At 60.1% G+C, this 25,092-nt stretch overlaps 1 protein-coding gene across 2 annotated transcripts; it reads left to right on the forward strand.

The window, feature by feature from the left end:
- Window positions 1-909: 909 nt before the first annotated feature.
- SNTA1 (syntrophin alpha 1) lies at window positions 910-14,337 on the forward strand. Of its 2 annotated transcripts, none has more exons than XM_075517436.1 (8): window positions 910-1,507; window positions 3,990-4,175; window positions 11,325-11,523; window positions 11,616-11,823; window positions 11,892-12,022; window positions 12,812-12,903; window positions 12,976-13,163; window positions 13,493-14,337. In XM_075517436.1, the coding sequence occupies exons 1-8, from the start codon at window positions 1,234-1,236 to the stop codon at window positions 13,583-13,585; spliced, it is 1,371 nt and encodes a 456-aa protein (XP_075373551.1). In that variant the 5' UTR covers window positions 910-1,233; the 3' UTR covers window positions 13,586-14,337. The 2 variants fall into 2 exon arrangements, with proteins under 2 accessions (XP_075373551.1, XP_075373549.1); XM_075517434.1 differs by having other exon boundaries at window positions 912-1,507; window positions 12,707-12,903.
- The last annotated feature ends 10,755 nt before the right edge of the window (window positions 14,338-25,092 follow it).

Consider the following 25,092-nt stretch of genomic DNA (forward strand, 5'->3'; position numbering starts at 1 on the left):
CGTGGCTGATGCTTGGGGCTGGCTGCGGCTCCTGGCCGGGGAAGGGCTGTGCTGAGCAGCGCACGCCGCAGCCCCCCTGCCCCGGGCGGCCAGAGCCCCTCGCTCTGTCCCCTTCCCAGCCTGTGGTAAATGTTACTGAAATCTTATAAATCCTTGTGTTTTGCAGGGGCTCAGGGACCTCGGTAGCCCCATCCCCGAGGCCGCTGGAGCCACCCAAAGTGCTAGGAGTGCAAGGGGCACGGGAGATGTGCCAATATTTGCTACTCCTAGGGGTATTTTATATTTCTAATTGCTGCCTCTGGGCTGCAGAAAAAAAAAGCCAGTCTGCCAAAGACAGCAAAATATCGCTCCTGTTTTCAAGAAACAGGACAAGCAAGGGAAAAGCCACACGGACTCTTCCGAGTGTCTGTAAACACCATCCCTCCCTGCCTCGCTGCTGTTTAACACCCAGCGGGGCCGTGAGGAGGTGCCTGCCCTGGGGTCACCCAAAGAAGCCGGCTGCCCAGGAGCTGCTTGCTGCGGGGCTGGACGCCGGCAGCCCCCGCCCTGCCCGGCGGGGCCTGCAGAGCCCCCGCCCGCCCCTGTGCTGCTGCCAGCCCCTAAAGGAGCCAAAAGCGTTTTGGGTGCATGGCATAGAAACCCCTGTAAGGCAGCACCCGCCCCGAGGTGCCCCGCGGGGTCTGGCTGGGCGGCCCCGCCGGGCAGGGGTGCGGGAGCGGGAGCTCCCCGGGCTCCCCGCGCGTCCCGCCCAGCCCTGCAGATTCACGCCCCGGGCCTGCAGCCCGGTGCTCCTGCTGGGCCGCCAGACCCTGCCCGCGCTGGGCTCCCCACGCCGGGAGCGGGCTGCAGGGGAGGGGCTGGGGCTGCCGGGGGCTGTGGTGGCCGGGGGGGCGACGAGGGGCTGAGCCTGCCGCCCCCTGCCCGGCTCCCGCTGCTCCTCCCGCGACACAGCCCCGCACGGGGACCCCCCGCGTGTCCGGGGCCAGACCCGGGACAAGCACCGAGGGGCAGCGGGGACCCGGGTGCCGCCCCGTGCCCCATCCCGGGCCGGAGCGGGGAGCACCGAGGGGCACCGAGGGGCACCGGGGGCCCGCGTCCCCCCCCCCAACCCCCTCCGTGAGCGGAGCGGGGAGCACCCGGCCGGCTGGGGCCCGGCGGGGCGGTGCGCGGGGCGGTGCGCGGAGCGGCGCGGAGCGGAGCGGGGCGGCGGGGGCGGCGCGGCAGGCGCGGAAGATGGCGGCGGGCAGGCGCGCCCCGCGCACCGGGCTGCTGGAGCTGCGCGGCCCCGGCGGGCAGTGGCTCCGCGTCCTCCTCACCCTGGCCGAGGACGTGCTGGGGGTGAGCCCGGCCGACGGCCCCGGCCCCGCTGCCGGCCCCGGCGAGGCACCGGCGGCGCAGCTGAACGGCGGCGAGCCGGGCTGCGCCGTGCCCGAGGCGCTCGCCAACATCAGGCGCACGGTGCGCGTCGTCAAGCAGGACGTGGGGGGGCTCGGCATCAGCATCAAAGGTGAGGGCCGGGGCGAGGGGGGGGGGTCCCGGGGCCGGGGGGAGGCACCGGGACCTGTTGCTGCCGCCTTTCCAGCAGCTCGCTCCCACGCCTGGAATAAAACCCCGCGGGGGGAGCGGGGCCGGGGCGGGGGTCGGGGTCTGCACGGGTCTTGCTGCCTTCGGGCAGGACGAGGAGGGGGACGCGTGGCAGTGACGGGACGCGAAACATCCCCAGCGCAGGGAAAGAGCAGCGCTTTGGGGTGCAGCAGTGACCGGCCAGCCCCTGCCTGCCGTGCCCCAGCCGCAGCGGGGGTCCCCGGCGTTGGGGGGCTGGAGGGGAGCTGGAGGGGGCTCCCGCTGCCCCTTTGCACGCAGGGGTGGGGTGCTGTCTCACGAGGCAGGTGGGACGCGCAGGGTACCCGCTTACACAAAAGCTGCCCTTTTGCAGCCAAAGGGAGGGCTCTGCCGGCCGTGTCCTTGTCCTCTCCGTGCCCCTCCGCTGAGAAGTGCCCCTTTTACACTGTCGGCAAAACGAAGGAAGCGATTGTAAAGCCCTCGGAGATCTCCAGGCATGGAGAGCTGGGGCGTTACACCAACGCTCTCAAGCTTGGAGATGCCCGCTCCTGGAGAGCTGAGCAGCGGGAAGACTCTGTGTTATAATCCCTGTTTTCCCTCCCGAGCTGCCCCGCTCCTCGGTGACTCGCCTGAACTTCAGGCTGGAAACTTCTTGGGGCAGGGATGGCGTTTCTGCCTGCCTTTGCTTTTCACGCGGCTCCGAGCGTGTTGGAAACTCGGTGAAAGGAGAACGACACAGGCAGCAAACAGGCAGGCAAAGGGCCGTCGCGGTGCGTGGGCGAGAGGGTTCGTAACTCCGTGTGCGGGCAGGGCCGGCCGCGGCCCGGCAGCCCGGCGGGCAGCGGCAGGGTGGCTCTCGCCTCCTGACGTGGCTTCTCCTCCCAGCTTGGAGGGGACGCGGCCGCAGCCTCTGGCTCCCTCTGGAAGTGGGGAGGTTTTGCGATGTGGATGTCCGGGTGCTGGGACTGGGTCGAAATGGTGCCGCTGGCTGTGTCTGCTGGGTGCCCGAGCCTGCCGTCCCTTCCTTTGGGGAAGCATAAAGCCCCCTTCGTAATAACCCCTTGGCTGCCAAGTTATTGCTAGCTCTGTGGCTCTCCCAGGAAAGGAGGAACGTCACTTGGTTCAGTTAAAACTTTATTTTTGCAGTGATGTATGGGGAAACCAAGTAGCCGCCATCCAAACAGGGAGCCAGAAGCTGTTATGGGCGGTGGGGCAGCCCTGCCGGTGCCACCGCCGCTGCTGGGGGACGGCATCGCTCCTCCTCACCCGGGCTGCTGACGCTTCACCGTTAAAACGTGTGCCAGCCGCGTTTCACCCGGGGACGCTTCACCGCAAACCGGGGTGCGGGTGAGGTGTCCTGCCTTGGGACGTGGCGAGGGGACGGGCGCCGTAGCTGCTGGGCTGGCCTTGCCCCGGCTGGCAGGACAGCGGGGAGCCGAGCTGGCGGAGGCTCCTGGCCCTGGCAGGGGCTCTCGGTGCAGGCAGCCCGGGCGAGGGGCCGCTGCTGTAAGGACGGGCTCGGCAGCTCGGAGCAGCCCCCGCGGGGGCCTCTGACAGCTGATAACCGGAGCCCTCCAAGGGGCTTGGCAGGCGTCTGAGCGAGGAAATGCCTGTGGCACTGGCTGGGAGCAGCCCCGGGGCGGGTGGTGACAACAGGCCGGGCTCAACATCTCCCTCCGGGACGAGAGATCATCTCATGGAGGCTCCTCGGGACAGGCCGTCCTGGGGTGCAGGGCACGTCGGGGGCTGCCGGTCCCCGGCTGCTCCTTCCCCGGGCTGGGGCTCGGCAGTAGCTGCTGCACCGCGGCTCCCTGGCATGCAGGCAGCGACGCTGCTGGGATCTCCCTGCGGGTTCAAAAGTTAACGTGCAAATTGATCTCCTTGAGCTGCCGGGAGGTTTGAATAGCATCCTTTTAGGCTGGAGAATGGGGAGCAGCAGGTAAATAGGGCTACTGTGTGGAGAGGAGCAAACAGCCAGATTGGTTCACTTCTCTCTGGCTCTTTTGCCTCTTCAAAAACATTCAGTTGTCTCATCTATTGAGATCATTAAGTCCTCAGAGCAGGGACGGTCGCTCAGCACACACGATTAATAATGCAAATAAAGACGTGCTTTCCTGCCAAAACTGATGGGGAGATGGCCAGGGTACGTGTTTGCTCTGCGAGGAAATCTGCGACCGTTCGGAGTGGTTTTGGAGCAATCATCTTCGTCTGCTGTAAAGCCTTGTGGTATTTTGGCTACTGTGGTTGTTACGAGTGTGCCAGGGGCATCCGAGGAAATGGGGCAGCAGGATATCCCGGCACGGCGTGGCTGAGCCTGGGGAGAAGGGCTCAGCCTCGCTGGGGCCGGCGGGTACCTGAGCACATGGCGGGTGGCTCCTCCATGTGCTCCAACAGCTACAACCGCTTCGTTCCTCTTCTGTTTCAAGGTGGCCGAGAGAATAAAATGCCCATCTTGATCTCCAAGATATTTAAGGGGCTGGCGGCGGATCAGACCGAGGCGCTGTACGTGGGGGACGCCATCCTCTCCGTCAATGGGACTGACCTGTCCGAGGCGACGCACGACGAGGCGGTGCAGGCGTTGAAGAAGACAGGCAAGGAGGTGGTCTTGGAAGGTAGGAGATGAGGATGTGAGGGGGGACGAGGGTCCTCCTGCTTCTGGGGGGCTGATCCCCATTTTTCCTGGGGATGTGCTGGGAGCATGGGGGTGGCACATCATCTGCATACGCATTTGCATACTCTTTCAAATGGAAAACAGTATGTGCAGACTGGTTTATCAGCTCATCCGGAGAGGTAACTGCTGGGATCTCCCTCCAGAGAGGGAGAAACGTGTGCCACTGCTCGATGCCCAGCGGCTCCATCTCCCCGCTGCAGGACGGCGGGCAGGCAGCGATGGGAGGCGTGGGGTGGGTTTGTGGGGTTTGCGACTCTTCTATCGTACGGTGTCACCCTGAGGTCTGCCGTTCCTGGGGCCACGGAAAAATTCCTGCTTTTCCTGTGAATTTCATTTGAACCCACATCCTCGGCTGGAGCGGGGCTGTGCAGCTCTGCAGGCTTACGCCAGCCGGGAGGGGGTACACTGGCACCCCGCTCCTTGCTGGGCACCTTTTGGTTTGCTGGGGTGGATTTTGGGCAGGCAGGAGGAGCAGGGTGCCGGGTGCAGGCAGGGCCAGCTCCGGAGCACAGCCGCAGGAGCTGCCCCCGGGGGGGTGTCCAGCAGCTGAACCCCAACCGCAGACCCCCAGATCTGGCAGCTGAGGCTACGAACATCCCAGGGATCGCAGCCCTCGCCGTCCCAGGGGAGACTGAAGCCGGTCCCCTGGGAATGGGCTCCCTCTTGGTACTGGGTGGCCGGTCCCTGGTGTCTCCCAGCCCCGTGGGGGCTGGCAGGCCATGGGAGCCCCCCGAACCCTGCTTGGGGAGTGGGTGAGGGCTGGTGGGTTGGGACTGTGGGAGGAGGGACCCCACTTTTCCTCCCGTTACGTTTCACATCACGTCTGTTCACGCTTGCCCACCCTCTGCCAGCTCGGCCAGGCAGGGGTGAGCACCCAGGGTCTGTCCCCCGGGACGGGACTCTTCCCCTCCCCTCACCGCTGACCAGCCCCCTGGGCCACCCCAGCTAACCGGGAGCGTCTCGGCACCGGAGACCCTTCCCGGTGCGGCTGTAGCGCTGCAGATCCCAAAGGGAGGTTTTCTTTAGGAGCAGCGCTCTGGGCTCTGCCTGGACAAAGAAGAGCTCTGTGTCTTCTGCTGCCAGCGACCGCCGTGGCTCTTGCTTTCCTGCGCCTTCCCCAGATTGTCTCAGCTCCAGATTTTCATTTTTAGCTTCGCTCAGCCCTTTCTGCTGTGGGTTCCTCCTCTCCTGGGAGCCGCAGGACCACGGTTCAGCCGGAGGAATGTGCTGCTCTGCACAGCTGCTGGGAGCAGATAGGGTTGGTGGTGGGGTTGGGTTTTTTTTTTTTGACCAAAGAGAAATACAAGAGCCTCTTTCTCTGGGAGTCTGCAAAATTCCTCCCCGTAGCCGCTGTTCTCGGACCACCCTCTCTCTGCTATTTTCTTTTCATCCTTTACTTTGGCGTGGGTTTCCTTTCTGCTAGAGGTCCTGCGGGAGGTGGGGATGAGCTGCCCTTTCTGTAGAGAACAACAGCTCTCCCTGGACCACCTCCTCCTTCTCCTCCTCCATCCCCCTGGGGAGCCGGGTGCTGCCGGGTTGCCCTCCCAGGAGGCAGCTGCAGGCAGGGCCGTTGCTGTAGCTCGCTGAGCTCAGGTACGACCCGCTGGGCTTCTTAATTAATTAGAACTCCCAGCAGGTACCCTTGAGAGGAGAGCAGGGCTGGGCTGGCTCCCACCACGACGTGCTGGAGGCTTTGTGATTAGTTTGTAGCTGATGCTGTCGGGCTCCCGCGGCACGGTGTTGCTCGGGGGTGTTGCAGGCAACAGCCGGAGCGGGGCAGGGGTCTCTGCTTCTCCTCCGATTGCGGACATCGGGTACACACATGGTGCACTCCATCTCTCCCTGTTTTGGCTTGCTGGCGCGGTACAGCCCTGCCCGTGGAGGATGGTGGGGCTGGCACCGCGGCACGGTCCCGGTCGGGCTGTCGCTGCCCTGCGGAGGTGATGGCCCTGCCTGGGGACGGGGTGTCCCCTGCCTCATACCTGCCACCCTGATGGCTCTCCAGGAGCCGGCCGGCTGAGCGCCCTGCCCTGGAGAGGGGTGGCAGGGCTGGGGGGCAGAGGGTGGCCATAAAGTGCCTGAAGGGTGGCAAAGGGGCGGCTTCCCTGCTCCCTTCTCCTGCTTGGGCTCGCTCCAGGGCTTGGTGAAAAGCGACACGATGGCCTTAACATCAGGCAGGCCCTTTCTGGTCCCCGTGCGCTGCCAGGGGCGGCTCTGACTTCCCTTACGGTTACTGCGTCTGCGGGTCGGGACGGTGAGTTGGGGTGAGTCTCCAAAATGGCAGAGCTGGGAGGTGACGTTTTAATCCAAATATCAGCAGTGGCTCCACGTGCCAGACCTCAGCCTGGGCTGCTCAGCTTGGCTTCTGGCTCCTGGGTGTCGTTGCTGGCTGGGCATGAGGACACACAGATACCTCTCGGCGTGTCCTGCCAAGATTTTTTTTTTTTGGATGTGCCAAACTACTCTCTTGATATCTGCGGGAGGAGTTTGACTGTATTTATATTACATTGTCATTTTGGGGAGAGTTGCTCTCCCTTACCTTATTTTTCCCCGGGTTTTTTTGCTTGGTATCCAGAGACCCTCCACGGCAGCGGAAAGGCTGATAAACGTCCTTCCAGCTGCCCTGGGAAGGGCTTCGGTGCCAGGAGTGGTTTTCCCGGGAGGTCCCTGTGCCGTACTGTCACAGGGAGAACTGGGAGCAGTGGGGAGGAGGAGCTGGGGCGGCCGCAGGCATCTCGCCTCCATGGCAGCCCGGGGCTTGTGGCTGCAGGGGAGCTCCTGGGGCTGTTGCAGCTCTCCAGGACTCGCTCGGCCAAGTAATAACTTGGAAGCTTGGAATTGAGAAAAGCTAAGTGGTGCCGGCAGAGCGTAGCGCCGGGGATGCCCGGCTCCAGCGGGCTGATTGCCCTAACCGTGGGAAGCCCAGAAGTCGCAGAGGGTGGAGATGTGCATGGTGTGAAATGTGAAATACCCACAAAATTTAGGTGACCCTGGGGTAAGTAACACACGACGCAGAGTGGAAGGGGGTTTCGAGGGGAGGCGGGCGGTGGCAGCCAGGATTTGTGCGGTTCCCTGTCGCTGCCACCCCTCGGGGCTCAGGAGGGCTTCCGGAGAGAAAGCCCCGAGGTGGTCTCCAGCCCTTCGTGGGACACTGAAGTGAATGTCTTCTGGCAGATGTGACGGTCCTCGGGGTCTGAGCACCTGGGCTTTGCCCTCGGCAACGCTGTGTGCGCTCTCATGGTTTAAACGTTGTGACGAACCAAAGCAGGAACAGAGGCTTTGGACCTGCCCTAGGATGATGCAGAGAGGCAGTGAGGGTCCCCGTCCTCCTGCCTCCTCCGCACCTCGCTGCCCTGAAGCTTTACTTCCCTTGGGAGTTCTCTGAGGATGTTTCTCCTCCCATGGAAACATGGAGAGTTGTCCCATGACCTCCCTGGCCATGCAGCACAGGTGAATATTTAGGACAGAGCTGGCGCATGGCATTTGGCGCTGAGGGCTGGGACAGGGTCCTGGGGCAGGAGGGACAGTGGTGGCACCCCCGCCCTGCAGCATCCCATGGCGTCTTCCTCCCTGGGGTAGAAGGGTTGGAGTTGAGGCAGCTGGGACCAGCAGCTGCTGCCTTGTTCGTGCTCGGAGCCGGGGGCAGGGGACGGTCCCTGGGTGGGATGCAGGACAGGGTGGCTGTGGCAGCGCCTGTGTTGAGCGTTTTGGAAGCACATCACAGCGTCACTTGAAGTTTACAGGTCCTTTCAGAGCGTCTCTTTGGGATGTGTGTTTGCTGACCCCCCTGATTTCATGTGTTAATTTTGCATCGTTCGTCCTGAGGCAGAGAGGGACCAGCTGGAGATGGGCTTAGCGTCTCCTTAGCGCTGGATCTCCAGCACCTCTCGGAAGCCTTCCTGATGTGATGGCCACCCATACGGTTGGACCTTTTTGACTCACAGCACCGTACAGATGCTGCTGGAAAGCTCTCGGGGCGAGGGGAACAGTGGGACCCATCCAACCCCTGACTGGCAGCGCAGGCTTAAACCTCTCCGCCGTGAATTCGTGCCGTGATCTCTGGGCTGAAGCAGAGCGTGCCAGCACCCGGCTGGTGGCCCGAGCAGCAGGTGGATGCTCTCGAGCCCGCTGCTGGTGTCCGTGTGGCTGGGGCCGCTTTCCCGGCTGGAGGAAGGTTTGTGGCTCCTTGGCAAAGCCCTCTGGGGTCAGGAGCTTGGCTTCGGGCGGTGCTGAGCCACGAGCGTGTGCGTGGGGCAGGTCGTGGTGACTCAGGACTGAGGGCGCAGCAATGCTTGGTTCGGGCTTGTTCCCCATCCTTGGGAGGGATGGGCTTGTGGAGGGGGAGGATCTGTTACCCAAGAAGTAAAACCAAGGGATTTTGATGGTTTTGCCCCTTCCTGGAGTGCTGAGGAGAAAAAAACCAACTGCAACAGAGACAGAAGAGCAGGGCAGACCTAGGGCCTTCAGTTAAACATGTCCCCGATGCAGCTCACTGCAGGGTTCGGGGTGCATGCGATGCTCCGGCGATGCCACAAGCAGCTGCTCACACGTGGCCTCCCCAGAGACTTTCGCTGTTCCCTCAAAACCTAAAATACAGTGTTATTCAGTGCAAAACCCTGAGCGGCTAGAGGTCCTATTTGTCCCCTCTCCTGTGTGCCAGAGAAGCTCGGTGGGACAGGCCGTCTCCTGGGGGAGCAGAGAGCCCGCGTGGCTTTGGGGACCACGTGGATTTGCCCAGCAGCCACCGAGAGGGCTCTTTGCCGGCTGGAGGTGGAGTATTTCTGCCGAGTGATTTTTGGAGGGATGCTGGCTCCCAGGCAGCCAGCCTGGGAGCCCCAGCGCTGCAAGGTGTTAATTAAAAAAACCAAAACACCAGCACAAGAATTAGAGTTACCAGTAGCAGAGATGATGAATAATATGGTCCGAGTCGTTTGCTTTAATGAGGTGGGTGTAATTAATTAGTCCATTCAATACCAGGTGATTCCACTGCAATGAAGGGACTGGCAGAAGTGTAAGTCAATCCACTATAAAAAGCCTGTGCTGGGAAAACTCCACGGCTTCGTTTTTGCTTTGCAGGGACGGGCAGGCGTGCAGTGGCTGCCGCTGCAGAGCGGGCTGGGGATGGCACTGTCACGCTGCGTCCCCTGGCCGTGTCGTGTGTCTGAAATGCAGCCTGCTGCTGTCGTCAGAGGAGACAGCAGCTCCCATGGGACAGTGCCCGGCCCTGGGCGCGCAGCTCCCCGGGGAGTACTGCGGCCCCCGTCGCATCCTGGCTGCCTGCGCCGGCTCAGCATCCCCCCGTGCTGCGGGAACCCATCGGTGCTTCGTCACCAGCCTTAAATCCTCCTTAAAGCCACGTGCCAGAGAGGCACACGCGCTGGCCATTGCCGAGTTCTCTGTGCCCTGTCCTGGGCCGGGCACTGCTCCTCTCCTCCTCTGCTCTGTCGGGACGTGACCCCACCATCGCACAGCTAATGCCGGTGACGTCCTCCGCGTGCCCGGGGAGCCACGGGCTGGCGCGGGGACGCTGCTTGGGTTTCAGCGGCGGAATGATATCTTTCTGAACTCCAGTTAGTTCCCAGGCACCGGGATAATGGCCGGTCCCCGCTGCCAAGATTAATGACTTGGGGTAAAATCCAGCCTGGCTCAAATGCCTGCGGGAACGCGGTGGCTATTTATAACGGGAGGTGCAGGGCACGAGGCTGGTGGCCCCACGCCACCTCCTTGGCCCCAGCCGCTGTGCGGGGTAACCCGACCCACGTGCCGCAGCGGCATCGCAGCCATTTATAGCTGTGTCCTGCTGGGGCTGGGCAGAGCGGGGCACCCCGCGGGGCTCTGCCTCCCCGCCATGCCCCGCCGCTGCTCGTCTGCGGGATCTCAGGATTCCGGGGTTTTGGGGAGCTCGCTGGGATAGGAACGAAGGGGAAGATGGGTGGTGGTGGGCAGATGGGGACGGTAAGCTCTGCCTGCAGACTCTCTCTTGGTGGGAAAAAGGCTTTTTTCTGGCACAAAATCAGGCTGCCGCAGCTTTGCTGCAGCGATGGAGCTGGTCCACCGACCAGCCACCTACAAGAGTTGGCTGCAAAGCCAAGCTCGTGTCCCCCTCCTGCCACCCACGCCGCTGACTTGGACCTGGAGTGAAACCAGCAGTGATGGCTGGGGATGTGGCAGCAGGCATGTGTCTGTCCCATGGTCCTTTCCCCAAGGGCCGCCAAAGGGAAGCCCTTCCCCGGAGCCACCAGCTGGTCCCACGCTGTTCCCAGGGTAGGGCCACCACTGGTCCCACTGGGCTGCGGCGTGCGGGGCATCCTCCCCTGCTCAGTCAAAGCTTTTTGGCTGGTGCTGCCGACCTAATTTTCAGGATGCAGCTACGGGGCCCCGTCAATTCGTGGTGACTTTCATCTCCCCCTTCCCCTGAACCTCGGGAGCCCGCTGTCGTCCCGGCACAGCTCTGAGGGCTCTGGCTCCGGAGCCAGCCTCGCTGGGGACTGAAAGCTGGTACTTGTCCCTGGTTTATAACTCACGGGGCAGGGCTATGCGAGCTGCGAGCACGCAGTTTGAGGCTTTTCCTGGGGCGAAGCCATGGTATTTGAGAGCTGTTGTTCCCGGTTGGCAGTGGGACCGGCTGTACCAGCACAGTTTGGACTGTGTAATTTTGGCCTGGGACTCTTGCCCATTCCCCGCCCCTTGCCTCCATGTGCCGCCCTGGGGACCCGATCAGAGCTGGATCTGTGAACTGATCCGAGTTAAAGGAAAGAAAAAAGGGAGAAAAGGCCATTTTTATCTCTCCCAGGGGGGTCCCCTGGCTGGGGTGGTGGGGCAGGGGCACTGGGAGGATCCTAGGTCTCATGTCACCCTCTGGTACGACCTTGCCCACGGGTGCCATCCCCTCCCTGCGCCCACAGGGATGCTGGGCAGAGGACCTGCTGCAGCACTCATGGGTGACGGCTCCGGGGAGGTAGCAAAGGAGGTACCGGCTCCAGTGCGGGGAGGGTGCAAGGGGTTTCGGGGGGCAGGTGGGTGCTGGTGGGCAGGATGAGGCTGCCATGGCCCCTGCTGTGCTCTCAGCTGGGTGCTGCCTCTCTTCCAGTGAAGTACATGAAGGAGATCTCCCCCTACTTCAAGAACTCCTCCGCGGGGGCAACGGTCAGCTGGGACCCCTCTCCCGCTACCCTGCAGAAGCGGTCGTCCCCCCTCCTACCCCCTCGGGAGCTCCGGGAGGGCAGGACTGTGCCTCTGAAGATGTGCTACGTGTCCCGCAAGTGCCTCCCCGCCGACCCGGAGCACAGGTCAGGGCACGGTGCCGGGGGCTGGCGATGCCACCGCGGTGCCCTGGGGCGTTGAGGGCTGGCAGGGACCCAGCGGGACCGTGTCCCTGCAGGTACCTGGAGGTGTGCTCGGCGGACGGGCGCGTTGCCCTCTTCCTGCGGGCGAAGGATGAGGCCACGGCGCAGTCGTGGCTCAGCGCCATCCAGGCCAACGCGGGCGCGCTGCTGCCGCGGGTGAAGGAGGAGCTGCGAGCCCAGCTGGCGGGTGCCGGCACGGTGGCCGGACGGGACATCAAGCACGTGGGCTGGCTGACTGAGCAGGTACCCCCATGTCCCCTGCTGCCCCTCACCACCGTGCTGCTGGTGGCCCTGACCCCCTCCCCTTGCAGCTCCCCAGCGCCGGCACCAGGAACCTCTTGGCCGTCCTCACCGAGAAGGAGCTGCTGCTGTACGGCAGCCTGCCGCAGAGCCGCGACGCCCTGGGCAAGCCCGCGCACAGCTACCCCCTCATTGCCACCAGGTAGGGGCCACCGGCCCAGCGCCCTCCTGCCCTGCGTGGGGGACAAGGGTGGTGGCAGTGTCCAGGGGTGGTGGCAGGGACTGGGGGTCAGGGCAGAGCCCCAGGGTGGTGGTGGGGGCTGGGGGTCAGGACAGAGGCCTGGGGATGATGGCAGTGTCTGGGGGTGGTGGCAGCGTCCAGGGGTCAGGGCAGAGCCCCAGGGATGATGGCAGAGTCCCTGGGTGGTGGCAGGGCCCTGAGATGATGGCAGAGCAGTGGGGATAATAGCAGAGCCCTGGGGGTGGTGGCAGACGGGGGGGCTGGTGGCGGTGTCCCGGGGCGGTGGCAGTGTCCGGGGGCGGTGTCAGGCTGTCAGGGCCGGGGGTCGGGACCCCTCTCCGGCGGGTCCGGCCGCGGCAGGGGCGGGCTGTGCGCGGGGGCGCATCCGCGGGGCTGCAGCGCCCCCTGCCGGCCCCGCCGCGCAGCCACCACCGCGGAGCGGGGCGGTGCTGAGACGCGGGGCGGTGCGGAGCGGGGTGCGGAGCGGAGCGGTGCTGAGGCGCGGAGCGGGGCGGTGCTGAGGTGCGGAGCGGGGTGCGGTGCTGAGGCGCGGAGCGGGGCGGTGCTGAGGCGCGGAGCGGGGCGCGGGGCGGTGCTGGGGCGCGGAGCGGTGCGGCGCGGTGCTGAGGCGCGGCGGTGCCGCAGGCTGGTGCACTCGGGGCCGGCCAAGGGCTCGGCGCTGTACGAGGCGGAGCTGTCGTTCGCGCTGCGCACCGGCACCCGGCTGGGCGTGCAGACCCACCTCTTCAGCCTGGAGAGCCCCCGCGACCTGGCGCTGTGGACCCGCCTGCTGGTGGACGGCACCCACGGGGCCGCCGAGCTGGTCCAGGAGGTCTCGGCAGGTCAGCGGGGAGCCGGGGGGGCCCGGGCGGCGGGGCGGGCGGCCGCCGTCTCACCCCTGTCCCCGTCCCCAGCCTGCACGTGGAAGGGGCAGGACTGCACCCTGTCCGTCCACATCGACAAGGGCTTCACCATCTCCACCACCGAGCCCGGGCTCAGCAAGACCATCCTGCTCCAGCAGCCCTTCGAGAAGCTGCAGATGTCCTCCGATGACGGCACCAAGATGCTCTACCTGGACTTCGGTGGCCCAGAGGGAGAGATCGTGAGTTGGCTTTACCCTCGCCGCTCCCCACCCGTGCTGCCACCGGCCCCGGGGGGAGAGGGGGAGCAGAGCACCCGCCCTGCGCACAGCACCCGCCCCGCGCACGTCACCCATCCTGCCTGGCACGCGGGGGTGAGGCGCGGCGCGCTCACCCACCCCTGGCCGCACGCAGCCCCCGCGGTGCACAGCCCTTCCCAGGGCCCCAGTAAGGCTGTGGTGGGGTCTGGGGGGCTCTGGGTGGTTCCTGCCCTCCCCGCCGCAAGCAGAAAGCTGGCTGCTCCAGGAACAGCCCTCCCCGTTGCAAACATCCCGCCGTTCCTTTCTTGCAGCAATTGGACCTTCACTCCTGCCCCAAAACCATCGTCTTCATCATCCACTCCTTCCTCTCGGCCAAGGTGACCCGGCTGGGGCTGCTGGCCTGAAGAGGGAGCGGAGCGTCGGGCAGAGCAGCCCCAGCCCCCGGCCGATCTATGCACCTCCCTCCAGGCCAACCCCAGCCCCAGGCCATCCCAAGGAGACCAGAGCCCCCGCGGGGTCACACCACCCCCACCAAGGAAAAGCACCATCCGGCTGGGAAAAACAGCTCCCGGGGTGTTTGGGGGCAGCGGTGGGGTGAAATCCCTCTTGGATGGCAGCACCAGGACTTCTCCGGTCCCTTCTTCTCCTCCTTCCTCCCACTCTGATGCTCAGCGGCAGCAGTCGTCACCCCAGTGCCTTGTGAGATGATATTTTCTGTACAAAGAACCCGTTTGTATAGATGTTTTATATTTATATCGCCCAGTTAAAAATACTGATGCGGCAGCTCTCGCCCACCTGGCTTGGATCCCCTGGAGAATCCCCAGGTCCTGCAGCACAAGGACGTGCGTCTGTCCCCCAGACAGACAGCCGGAGGGCTGGAGACTGGAGCCAGCTCCGTAGCACTTGAGAGACGGGAACTGCACATCAGCTCTATTTGCCAAATTTTTCCATATTGTACCGAATGATAGGAACCACTTTTCTTTGTCGGAGTTGGACGGTTCATTTTATTTTGCTAACTCCTGGGTCACTTTATTTCTTGGTTTAGGGGGGAGGGTTGTCAGGTGGCTGCTGGGAAACAACTTCTTTTACGAACCAAAAGATTCTGCATGAAAATGCCTTTTTTGGGGGGTCAAATAAACATTGCAGATCACAACCAGCAGGAGCCAAGATCCGTCTCCTGGTTTCACTTGGAGAAGTAGAAAATCTGCACGTGGGTGATACCTGGGCTGTGCCTCGGGGTGTTTTCTACCAGGGGAAGGAAAGGTTTTGCCTGGAGGCTGTGGGATGTTGCTGTGAGCCAGGGGGGTCTGGGGACCCTGGGGGGAGGTTTCAGATGGGGACAAAAAGTCTTTTAAGGCGCCCGACGCTGCGCTGGGCACGGCAGAGAGGGACACGCTGGGTGGGTTTGAATAACCTTCGCTTTGTGCCTTGGGATGCTCAGGGGAGGGTGGGCATCGTTGCCAAACTCAGAAAAGTGGTGTTTTGCTTTTTATATTCTTCTTTTTCCCGTAAAAGTAGCTGCCTGGCTGGGCAGCGGCAGAGGCTTGGAACATTGTTCCCTTCACGTGCTGCCTTTGCTGGAAAAGTCAGGCAGCGAAGGCAGCCCTCGCAGCGTAGTTATGGCGTCTGCGGGCTCCCGGCACGCGTGCAGCACAGCCAGTATTTACCGAGTGCTTCCCGGATTAACCTCGACCACTGTTACCCCAGGTGAATCCATTAGCCTGAGGCTCGGCACCAAAACCCCTTTTCTCTCCCAAAAAGTGCGGAGCCGTGCTGTGGCGGTGGCTGCTGCGGGTGAGCTACAGAAGATGCCCAGAAATGGCGAAGTTCCCCAAGAAAACCTCCCCAGAGCTGACGGCTCTCCGCGCTCCGGTGACGCAGCCTGTCTTCGCAGATGCCCAACGCGAAGCACCAAGGCTGTGTGTGGACGTTGGTCCTTGAGGGGGTCTCCGGGAGCTTGGCGAGAGCTGTCAGCCACCCAACGGTCCCCCCGTCTCCTCGGGGAACACGCTGCGCCGGTGCCGGGAGCCGTTGGCGTGGTTTAAGGAGAGGTGTGATGTGCCAGCGCCTTTCTACCGGGCTGCGAGATGCGCTATCCCAGCGCCCTGGGTCAGCGGCAGCGGCAGAGCTCTCAGCACAGCGTCTGCACTCGCACCGGGGACGGGAAAGGGCCGGGTTCACGTTGCTGCGCAGTGACAAATTCTGGGTTAGCCTTCTCCTTTTGTCCTGGCCCTGTACGTGGGGGAGCCCAGAGTCTCCCAGGAAAGCCGCTAGCCGGGGAGAAGGCTAATGCTCAGGCTGCAGGCTGAATAGTAGCAACTAATTAGCAGCAAAATAATATCATTATTAATGATAAGTCACGCATCCTGTTGCGCCGTACGGAGTCATCCCCGGCGTGGCACTGATCGGAGCGGTGCGGTGCGTCGGCAGCGTGGCGGGCGGGGCTGCCGCGGGCGTTCCTTTTGGAGCCTCCTTTGAGGGAGGGGACCCCTGTTTCCCCGGATGGGCTGTGTGTGAAGTGCTGCTCCTCGGGTGCTTGTCCAGCGGAGGTGGCACTTGTAGGTGAGGAGGCTGCGAGCTGCAGCGTTTCTGCTCTGGTTAGAGGGAATCTCAACGTGCTACTGGGAAATTAATGATTTGCCTAATGAAGCTGAGCCGGTCCCTGGCAGACGAGGGTGGGCACACTTTCTGGGGCTGGGGGAGGCTGCCCTCGCTGCCCCGTGAAGGTGTGCGTCTTGGGGGAGGACGTGGTTTGCCATGTGCAGAACCTCCCAGGTGCAGGGACCCTGATGCTCTCGCAGCCTTTGGGGTGCAGGGGGAGAAGCAGGCCATAAGCTGCAAAAAATGGAAGGAAAGCAGTAAAAATGCAGAGCAACAAAGGCAGTGGGGTGCATGCGGTTTGAGCAGGGAGAAAGCACAGGGATAGCTTTTTTGGCATAAAGAAATAGGTCTTATGTGGCACATAAGCACTCGGCTGCTCCGCTCCTTGCGGGACAGGGTGCTGGAGAGGAGGGGGCTCGAGGAGCCCACGCGGGTACAGCCCATTCCTCCCTGCGCAGAGCCCCACGGCTGGCAGCAGTAATCTTTTATGATGAACAAGCCCCTACTTTTTATTGCACATAACTGTCAGATTTCCAGGAGACCTTGCAAAATGGATTTGCAAAAGAAAAAAAAAAAAAAAAAAGAAAAAACCCCCCACGTTACTAACTGTTAAATCAATACAACAAGTAATTTAGAAACAGATGGTGTATTTTTCTATGATCAAAAGCATGTCTGCACAAAGAAACACATTATTACTGCAATTTACCTTCCTCTTCCTGCCCTACAGCCATTACTCTTTGGGGTTCATTCCAATAAAAGAGGGAATCACTCCCAATCCAGAGCAGATTTCCTATTAATCTTATAGACCACAAACTGCCTTGACTTCACCAGCGCAGCTCAGGCAGACCATCCCGCTCGTGCCTGGGCTATGAAAGAAATGGCTCAGTTCAGAGATGGACATTTCTTTTCTTTGATTCTTTGCATTTGATATTGGTGATGGGGTAGGGATTCCCCCCCCCTCCCCCCATGTATTTTATGGTGGTTTCTCAGCCGATTCACCCTTCTGGCACCATCCTCTGCTTAAAGGGACCCTTTCCCTGATGATGCTCTTGCAAAGGCGCCTGTGAATAAGACAACTGCCTCTTATTTCTCCAAGTGATGTGGGACCTTGTAACATAAACCACCCAGAAACAGAGGATAGAAACTGCCTCCCCAGGAGGAGCCCATGGCAGCTGGAGATCTCTCCCTAAGGCCAGCAGCATCGTTGATTCCTGGGAAGATGCCCGGAGAGGTAGCGTGAGCATCCTGGGGACAGTGGTTATTTCCCAGGCTGGTGCCGAAGGATGAAGGCCAGCGCTCATCAGAGATGCCAAAGTCTTGGGGAAAAAAACATTGCAATTATTTCCTAAAACTCCTAGTTTTTCTAAAATTCCCAATTCTCATTGATGTAAATGTCCAGAAACATTCAGACATCCGGAATTGGCACTGGATTTCTCTGCCCAGGGCAGGTTTTGTGGTTGGCAGTGGGGACTGGTTCCCAGTGCAGGTTGGCATCTATGGAGTGATGAGTGCTCCTGCCTGGGACCACACCACGCTATTCCCCGGGGAGGAATAACAGCTCATCGGGTTTTATTCTTTCAGGCACTTTTATGGCAGAAGGACTAATATTTTTGAAAGCAGCTTTAAAATAAATATAATGAACTCAGCTTATAGAACTGGAATGATGGTAATGGGCACAGATAAAAAGCAGATTTCCTCAGCTGAGTCACTTTGAGGCAACTGTAGTTAGTTTTATTTGGCCACCGTGACTGAAAGCGCTCAGGGAAAGGGGATTTTAAAGGTTCTGTGAGTGTCGGGGAAATGGATGGCAAATGGGAAAGGAGGAGGAAAAAAAAAGCTGGATTTTGCGCTCTCTGTGGAACTCCTGGGGTGCTGGCTGCCAGAGGCGGGCCAAAGCGGGGCTGGAAAGGGAGGCGCAGAGACACCCAAAGGCAGGTTTTGGCACCCAAAACGCCCCAATGCTGGCCTGAGCCATGCACGGAGAGAAGTGGGTGATGGCAGCGGGGCTGGCAGCAGCCCGGCTCTCATGCCATCCCTCGCCCTTGGGAGCAAATCTGTCCGGGACACGGCGAGGTGAGCTCTCCCTTTCCTCTGTGGGCAGACCCGGCGCTGTCAGCATCCCCGGCAGCAATGTCACAAGCAGGAATTTTCCCCAGAAATGGCTTTTCCAGCTCACAAGACCTGGAAAACAGCCCTGAATGAAGGAGCTGGAGAGGGAAGAGAGAGATGCTGCGGGAAGAGTGATTAGGTTGTCCCCAGGTGTTTGCTCACCCGCAGCAGAACACTGTTTCCCTCCCGATACCGCTTGTACTTTCCATTAGCCGGCTCTGACCTTTTAGTGCCGTAATCGAACAAGACAACCTAACACTTAAATCTGAGCATTTAGCGCTGACATTTACAATTGGTTCTCGAGTTAGAGAGACCGAATGAAAATTTCCTAGCAGACAGCATGCTGCAGGGAACGGGAATCAAATAATTCATTTGCTGAATAACGCGTGCCGGCTCCCTTCAGCTGTCTGCCCGGGTCCGCATCGCATCGGTTGGTATTTGTACTAGAGCGCTTGTCATTAAAAAGTCAATATTCATCTGGAGTTAGTGCGGCACACCGGTGCTGGCGATCCCACAGACGTCTCCTGTTCGGAGCGCAGGGAAACTGTATTTGGCATTTGATTAATGTAAACAGGAGCGATCTTACCAAGGCGGGAGCCCTGCGGGAGCGGGGAAGCTACATTAAATGTTAAGGATCCAAGGCAGTAATGAGGATGTTTTCTCTCATTCAGCCTTGGCTGTATCCTTGGCTGTGCTGAGAGCCAAAACACCCCTGGGAGCCCCCAGGTCCTGCACCCATCCCACCCTGGCTTGTCCTCGCACAGCGGTGGCTGCCTCTTCTCCTCCTGTGCGGTAACTTCCCACTTGAGCCACTTAATTAAGTTAAAGCCATTAAAAAAAAAGTCTGGATAAGGTTTCCCGTGCTGCTGCTCATGACTTTCAGTGTTCCTCTTGCCTCCTCCAAACAGCAGCAAAAGCAGATGGCCTGCAAACTGTGGCAACACAGCTCACCCTCCGCCCTGCCCGGGAACATCCTTGTCCCATAAATCGGCTTAAACAGCCCGAAATACTCTGCCCCACCTGGCTGAGTCATGACCCTGCTCTGCCCTTGCTAATACAATGTTTGAAGAAATGAATATATTTGTTTAAATTCCAGAAAACAGAACGTGAGATGTCCGAAACACTTCTTATTGCCATATTTTCCCAGCGTTGCTCCGTGTGCTGCTTTTCTGAAGTACCGACGTTGTTCTGCTACGCGGGGACACCCCGTTAGGATTCTGCATGAGAACCGGGATCAGCATTTGTGTCCGCAACCACTTGGCACCAAACAGCGTTTCCCAAAGTAGCCGGACATGGAAGTATTTTGCTCAGAGGCACGAGCGAGCTGTCTGCACGATGTTCCCGCAGCGTTCAGCTCTGCTCGGGTGCTGCTTGTTGGTGGCGGTGGGAGGAAAGGTCAGGCAGGGTGCCGCGGTCGGACGGAGAGGATAAAGATGTTCAGGTGCTGTGCAGCACGAGCGTGCCGCAGCACCGGCGGGGGCTGGAGCGCGACCGCTTGCACGAACGCGCCGGTGCTGCCGGCAGCTGCCTCGGTGGCGGCGTGCACCCTCAGCGCAGCGGCCTGCCAGTTTCATAAAGAAGTAAGAGAAACACAGAAACAGCAACGTTTCTTTTTAAAAAGGCTTATTTCTCACTTCTATCAAATTGCACCTAAAAATTGCACTTTAAATGCGGTCAGCTCTCAAATGTGGATGTCTCTAGAAAACCGCAGGGGCTTCACTAACCGCGGCTGGCCCCAGCGTGGGACGCTGGCGTGGGGCACCCAAACACCCCGTCCCGCTCCACGGGTGCTGCCGGAAGCCGTGCCCAGTGCCCAGCGCCCAGCGAGGAGGTGTCCCCCACCTGCAGGGACCTCAGCTCCACACCCTAGTAATTGATATTATGCCTTGTGCCCACTGGGCTGCCGCTGTTCCTCCTCCTTTCATTCTTTATGGACAATATTTGTTTCCTCCTTGCCGCCCCGGTGCTGTGCCTGCCTGCCGGGTGCTCGGTCCCCTTCCAGCCCGCACGTGTGACATCTCCATGGCGACAGAGCATGATGTGATATTGCACAGCTCGCACAAGAAATGAGTCATGGATAACCCTGTTCTCCCCTCTGTATTAGAGGTAAATCAAATCGCGGTGGGATACGTTTTACCACGTGACATTCTCAAGGAGACTCTCCCCCGAAATGCTGCGGGGTGGCTGATGGCGGAGGTTTGCAGCCGCATCCTTGGGTGGAAATCTGCTTGTCTGGGGGGGACGGAGCTGGTCGGTGCAGGCAGGGAGAGACCGTGCCCAGGTGGGACCCCCTGGTTCAGCCGGAGCTTTTCCTCCATCTCTCTGGGCACCGCTGGAGCATCCCTTCACCTCTCTGTGCCTCCCTTTCTGGCAGCACTGGCCTTGTCTCCACAAGGCTTGGGTGGGACGTAAATACCTTTTACCTGGTTTCCCACCAGCAGATGGGGACATGCCCATGTCTCCATGGGGCTGGGCCCTATTTCCCTTTGCCGGCTGATGATCCCTGCCATCACACGCTCTCTGGGAGCTCCACGTCCCTTCCCAGGGCCCTCCCGTGTGCTCCAGCCGCAGGCGAAGGGGCTCTGGGCAGCCTTTCCCTCCCCACTGGCATCACCCGGGGGAGGTCCCTGGTCCCGGCCACGGAGGCAGAGGCTCCTCCAGCAGCCTCCTGAGCCCTCCGGGGTGAAGCACACGGACGCACAGCCGTGTTTTCATCGTCCCTCCATCCCTTGGCTGAACCTGGGGGGCTGGGGGGCTGCGGCTGCGGGTGCACAAGGAGCTGCCCAGCCTGGGCACCCGGGGGTCCCTTGCACGGCTGCTGGCTGAGCATCGGGCAGGGCGAAGGGCTTCGCTGGGGCCTGGGGAAACCACCTGAACTCTCTCCCACCCGGCTATAATCTTTGAATCCAGTAAGTATCAGTGTCTGCTCAATGCAAGTTTGTGTAAACTGTTAAATCCACTTGGTATCTCGCTTCAGCAGTTTCCTTTTAAAACTTCAGTAGCGAATCTTTTGCCTTGCTGTAGGCAAATCTTGGACCTTTTCTGCAGTGTTTGCTCTTCTGGGAGTTTCCATGTGATGTTAGTCTGCTTCATTTCTACTAGTTTCAATTTTTAAAAAAGTAACAAAAAAGGCAAGAGTACAAGGAGAGGGAAGCAAATGGGTCTCGCGCAGCATCTCTGGTCCTGATTAGACAGAGGGAAACGAGCCCACAGGTGACATCTCGATCCTCCTCGCCACAAAAGAAGGAGGCAGCTGGTATGGCTGCTGTCACTAAAAACACTGGGGAAAGATTCGGCAGAAAGCCAGGGAAAACTGGATGTTTTCACCCCTGCTCTGCTTTGGGACCAGGTACAGGCTGGCTCTGTGCCTCAGTTTTCCTTTCTGTAAAATGGGCATATTCCCGCTCCCTCTCAGTGCGCATTGTCAGCCAGGAGCAGCAGAAGCAGAGCGCAATCGTGCACCGCTAATTATCCTGAGGGATGAAGTGCTTTGGAAAAGTTCCTGTAATGTCTTTGTGTACGTGTGATACCTTTGTAAATGTAAATGTTACAGCACTTGCCTGTAAGGGACTGCTGGAGTAAAAAGCTGAATTGATTTATCCATCCATATCTCCCCCCCCCTTTAATATATCCATTTAATTTCTTCTGTGTGTTCTCAAATAGATTAGGTTTCAAGAGGCTCAGGACTGGAGGACAGCTGAATTGACAACCAGAAGATATAGGTTTGTTCTACAGCAAGAGTATGAAAACCACATAAAATTGGACTTGGTTTTATAACACTCATTCAGGAGTCCTGAAGCCAGAAATGGGATTTAATGTATAATGTGGTGAGATACAGATGAGACCTTTTCAGAGTTTCTGTGTTTTTGTTATACTATATATTATTAATGCCGCATGGTAGATTTTTCCCCCCCCAAAAATTCCTTCTAAAAGCAGAAGGTTGTTTCTGAAGGCTTTACTGTACTGGTGACATATCCATATGCAATATAAATGACCTGTTGTTTCAGATGGTGATAATGGGAATAAATACCAAATTAAAAAAAAAATCAAACCCCGTAGATCAGGAAAAATAGCAGAATTTCCAACACCCAGAAAGCTCCTGCTCTAGCAAAGGGCACGTATCCATGGCAACAGGAGCCCTCACTGTCACGATAATAAAAAAATATATTATTCTAGGAGAGCTCTTAAAAGGGAAATATACATTTTGCTGAGGTGGATGATGAAATATTGGTCAGCAGAGTGAAGAATGAGCCAGAGGAGTCCAGAAAGTGATCCCGGCAGTTCTGCAGCCTGCTGCAGGTAGGGAGGGGGGATGCAGACCCAGCAGGAGGATGGGGAAGCATCCCATGGCCGTATCCAGGACCCGGCTGCCTCCGTCCCCCCCGTGCTCATGACTCGGACACCACTGTGGAGTAGGTCTGCCCCAACGTGTATACCCGGAGTGATGCAAATCTGGTGGCAAAGGCTGGAAATTATGGGGCTGTGCTGGTACAGGGTGGCGTGGGGTGCAGGGGAGCCCTGGGGGAGCCCCGCTGAGGTCTGGTGGCAGCAGCCAAAGCCCCGGCTTTGGTAGGCACTGAGCATCCTCGTGGCATCGCAGCCCGCCCGCCGTGTGCTCCTGACTGCGGGGACACGTGCCAGCCAGCTGTGAGCCGCAGAGCTGCAGCAGCTTTTTGGGAAGCCTTTGACTTCTTGGCAAAGAGCAAATTGTGGAAAACCAGCATATTGGCTGAACTTTTCCTGGGTTTGAATTTTGTAAAGAGGCTAAAAACTGGTGCTGGCAAGTCAGCATTTCACCAATGGTAAAAAAAAAAGATGTGTTGAGGTTTGCAGAATACTTTGAAAAAAGAGGGAGGAAAAAAAAGCTGTATTTTCCCCCATAGGACACCCAGGATTTTCTACCCAGCAAGAAGCAGGGAGTGAGCAGCGCAGTGGAAAAGTCCAGCCGCCTGCACCACAGCGGGCACCACTCCGCACCCTGCCTGGGGTGGGATGCAGCACTGGGATCCCCTGCGGAAACCACGCTGCTCCGGGTGCGGAGCACCCAGCTGGACCTCAATGTCCCCTGTGCCCATGGCCTTGGCACTCCCACGCAAGGGACATCTCCTGGCTTGTGTCCTGGTGGTGGCAGGACCATCTGTGGAGGAGCAGATCCTGCAGCAGAGGGGGAGGGAGGGATGCCCTGGCAGCCACAGGAGCCCGGTAGCTCTGGGTACTGCTCAGCGGCCTGGGGCTCTTTCATGGCTCTCTCTGGGTTTTGGGGTTTTTAATCTGGTGCATCTTTGGGTCCTGCCTGCTGGCAGCACCGAGGTGTGGGGTAAAACACCCTCCTTGGGGCACCCCAGCTTGAACCCTTCCTGCAGGTGCTGTCTGCAGCATGGAGCAGGGAAGCTGGCCCAGGAATGGAGAGAAAAAGGGAAAAAATTGACCCAAAAATAGGGGCAAAGAGGAGTGGCCCTGCCCCGGGAGTACTGGGTGGCAGGGGAGCTGGGGGGCTAATTCTGCTGGCCCCACCTGCCGCCGTCCCCCCCTTCGCAGCCCAGAGGGAGCTGCAGGGAGCTCATGGTTTGTGCTGCTTCCGGCAAATCTGGAGGGAAATGGCTTCTGCAAGGGAGCTCCCTCCAGTCTGGGTGAAGGTGGGGGGCTCAGCATGTGCTGTGCCTGGGTGGGTGATGGCAGCTGGCTAGGGATGCTCCTCCTTTTTGGTCCTCCCCATCTTCGACACACTAATCTGGTCTCTTCTCTCTCTTTTCCAGCATCTCTCCCCAGCCCTGCCCTACCAAAGCTGGTGTTTTGGCCTGGCATCACCCCTGCCACGGGTAAGGGAGCTGCTCAGATGAGCCCAGGAAGACATGGAGTCAAAATACACATTTTTTTGTGAGTCCCCAGTGAAGCTGGGCAGCCAGGGCTCTGGAGGAGGAGGACCCATGGGGACTCCCAGCTCACTGCCACCCCTCCTCCCCTGCTGTGGTTACATCCGTGACCCACTGGTAGAAACCACTAACACTTTGTGTTTCCCACTGGTCCCCCTGGCTGTTACGGTTTCTGCAGCATCGTTAGCAAGTGCTGATGGAAACAACCTCACCTTCTGCCTGGAAAGACGTGCAAATCCCCCGTGGGCTGGAAGGGTCCTTAGGCTGCATCATCCCTGCTGTAACCTCTCTGGCTGATGGGAGTCCAGCCACAGCCCCCTGTGCTGGTGGGGCTTTGCCAGGCTTTGCTCATGTTCTCACCAAAACACCGGGGCCAGGGAACTGCTAAATCCCAGCCCTATAACCCCACGAACCTGGGCTCGAGCCCCCACCTCTGTATCCTGCAGCCAAATGGAGATTTGCTCTGGGTCCCACCAAACGTGCGTTTCAGCATCCTCAGCCTCCCCTTTTCCCTCATGCGGGAGCACTGATCTCCGTGTTATTTTAGCCTAAAAGCAGGAATCGAGGTTCTTGGCTCCAGGACAGCATTAATGCCCAGCACAGCCCCTCAGAGCTATAAATCCCTTACTACTCCATTACAGAGCAAATGCAAAACTGCATCCAAAGCCACCAGCAACGGGACGGAGCGTGGCTCTCTAACCGACATGATCCCAGGGCACTGGCATTTAGGAACAGCTCTTTCAGGAGTCCCAAAATATCGGTGGCTTTCTTCCTTCCATTGGACGTATAAGCACAGAGTGCAAAATAAATGCAGTTTGTAAAACATTCCTGAACCTCGCCTGGAGCAGGAAGGTGGGAGCTGGATGCAGGGGCTTGGCCGGTCCCCCCGCCAAGGAGCAGGTCCAGGCGGTTCCCCCGCCAAGGAGCAGGGAGCCTCCAGCAGAGCCGGCAGGGCTGCGGGCCGCGGGTCTCCCTCGGGCGCTGCCGGGCGTTGGGGCCGGCAGGCCCGGCTCAGATCCGGACTCGACCCAGGCAGGCGTGGGAAGCGGGGAAAACGGGGCTCGGACGGCTCAGAGACCCTCCGAGCGTTGCCTGCCCCGCCGGGGGCTCACCCGCGCCCCGGCCGAGCAGGATGCCCACTGCAGGGCTCATTTCTTGGCTCAAAGCAGCCGATCGTGGCTTCCCCGCAGGCCCGGCCCGGGCTGGCGGCCTGCAGCCCGCCCCGCGCCTGCCGCCGCAGCGCTGCAGGGGGAGCTCGCGCCGTGCGCAGCGCCCGCCTCCGCCGCCTCAGCCGCCTCAGCGGCCTCCTCCGCCTCCTCCGCCTCCTC

The sequence above is a fragment of the Mycteria americana genome, chromosome 14, assembly GCF_035582795.1.
Source record: "Mycteria americana isolate JAX WOST 10 ecotype Jacksonville Zoo and Gardens chromosome 14, USCA_MyAme_1.0, whole genome shotgun sequence".
Lineage (NCBI taxonomy): Eukaryota > Metazoa > Chordata > Aves > Ciconiiformes > Ciconiidae > Mycteria > Mycteria americana.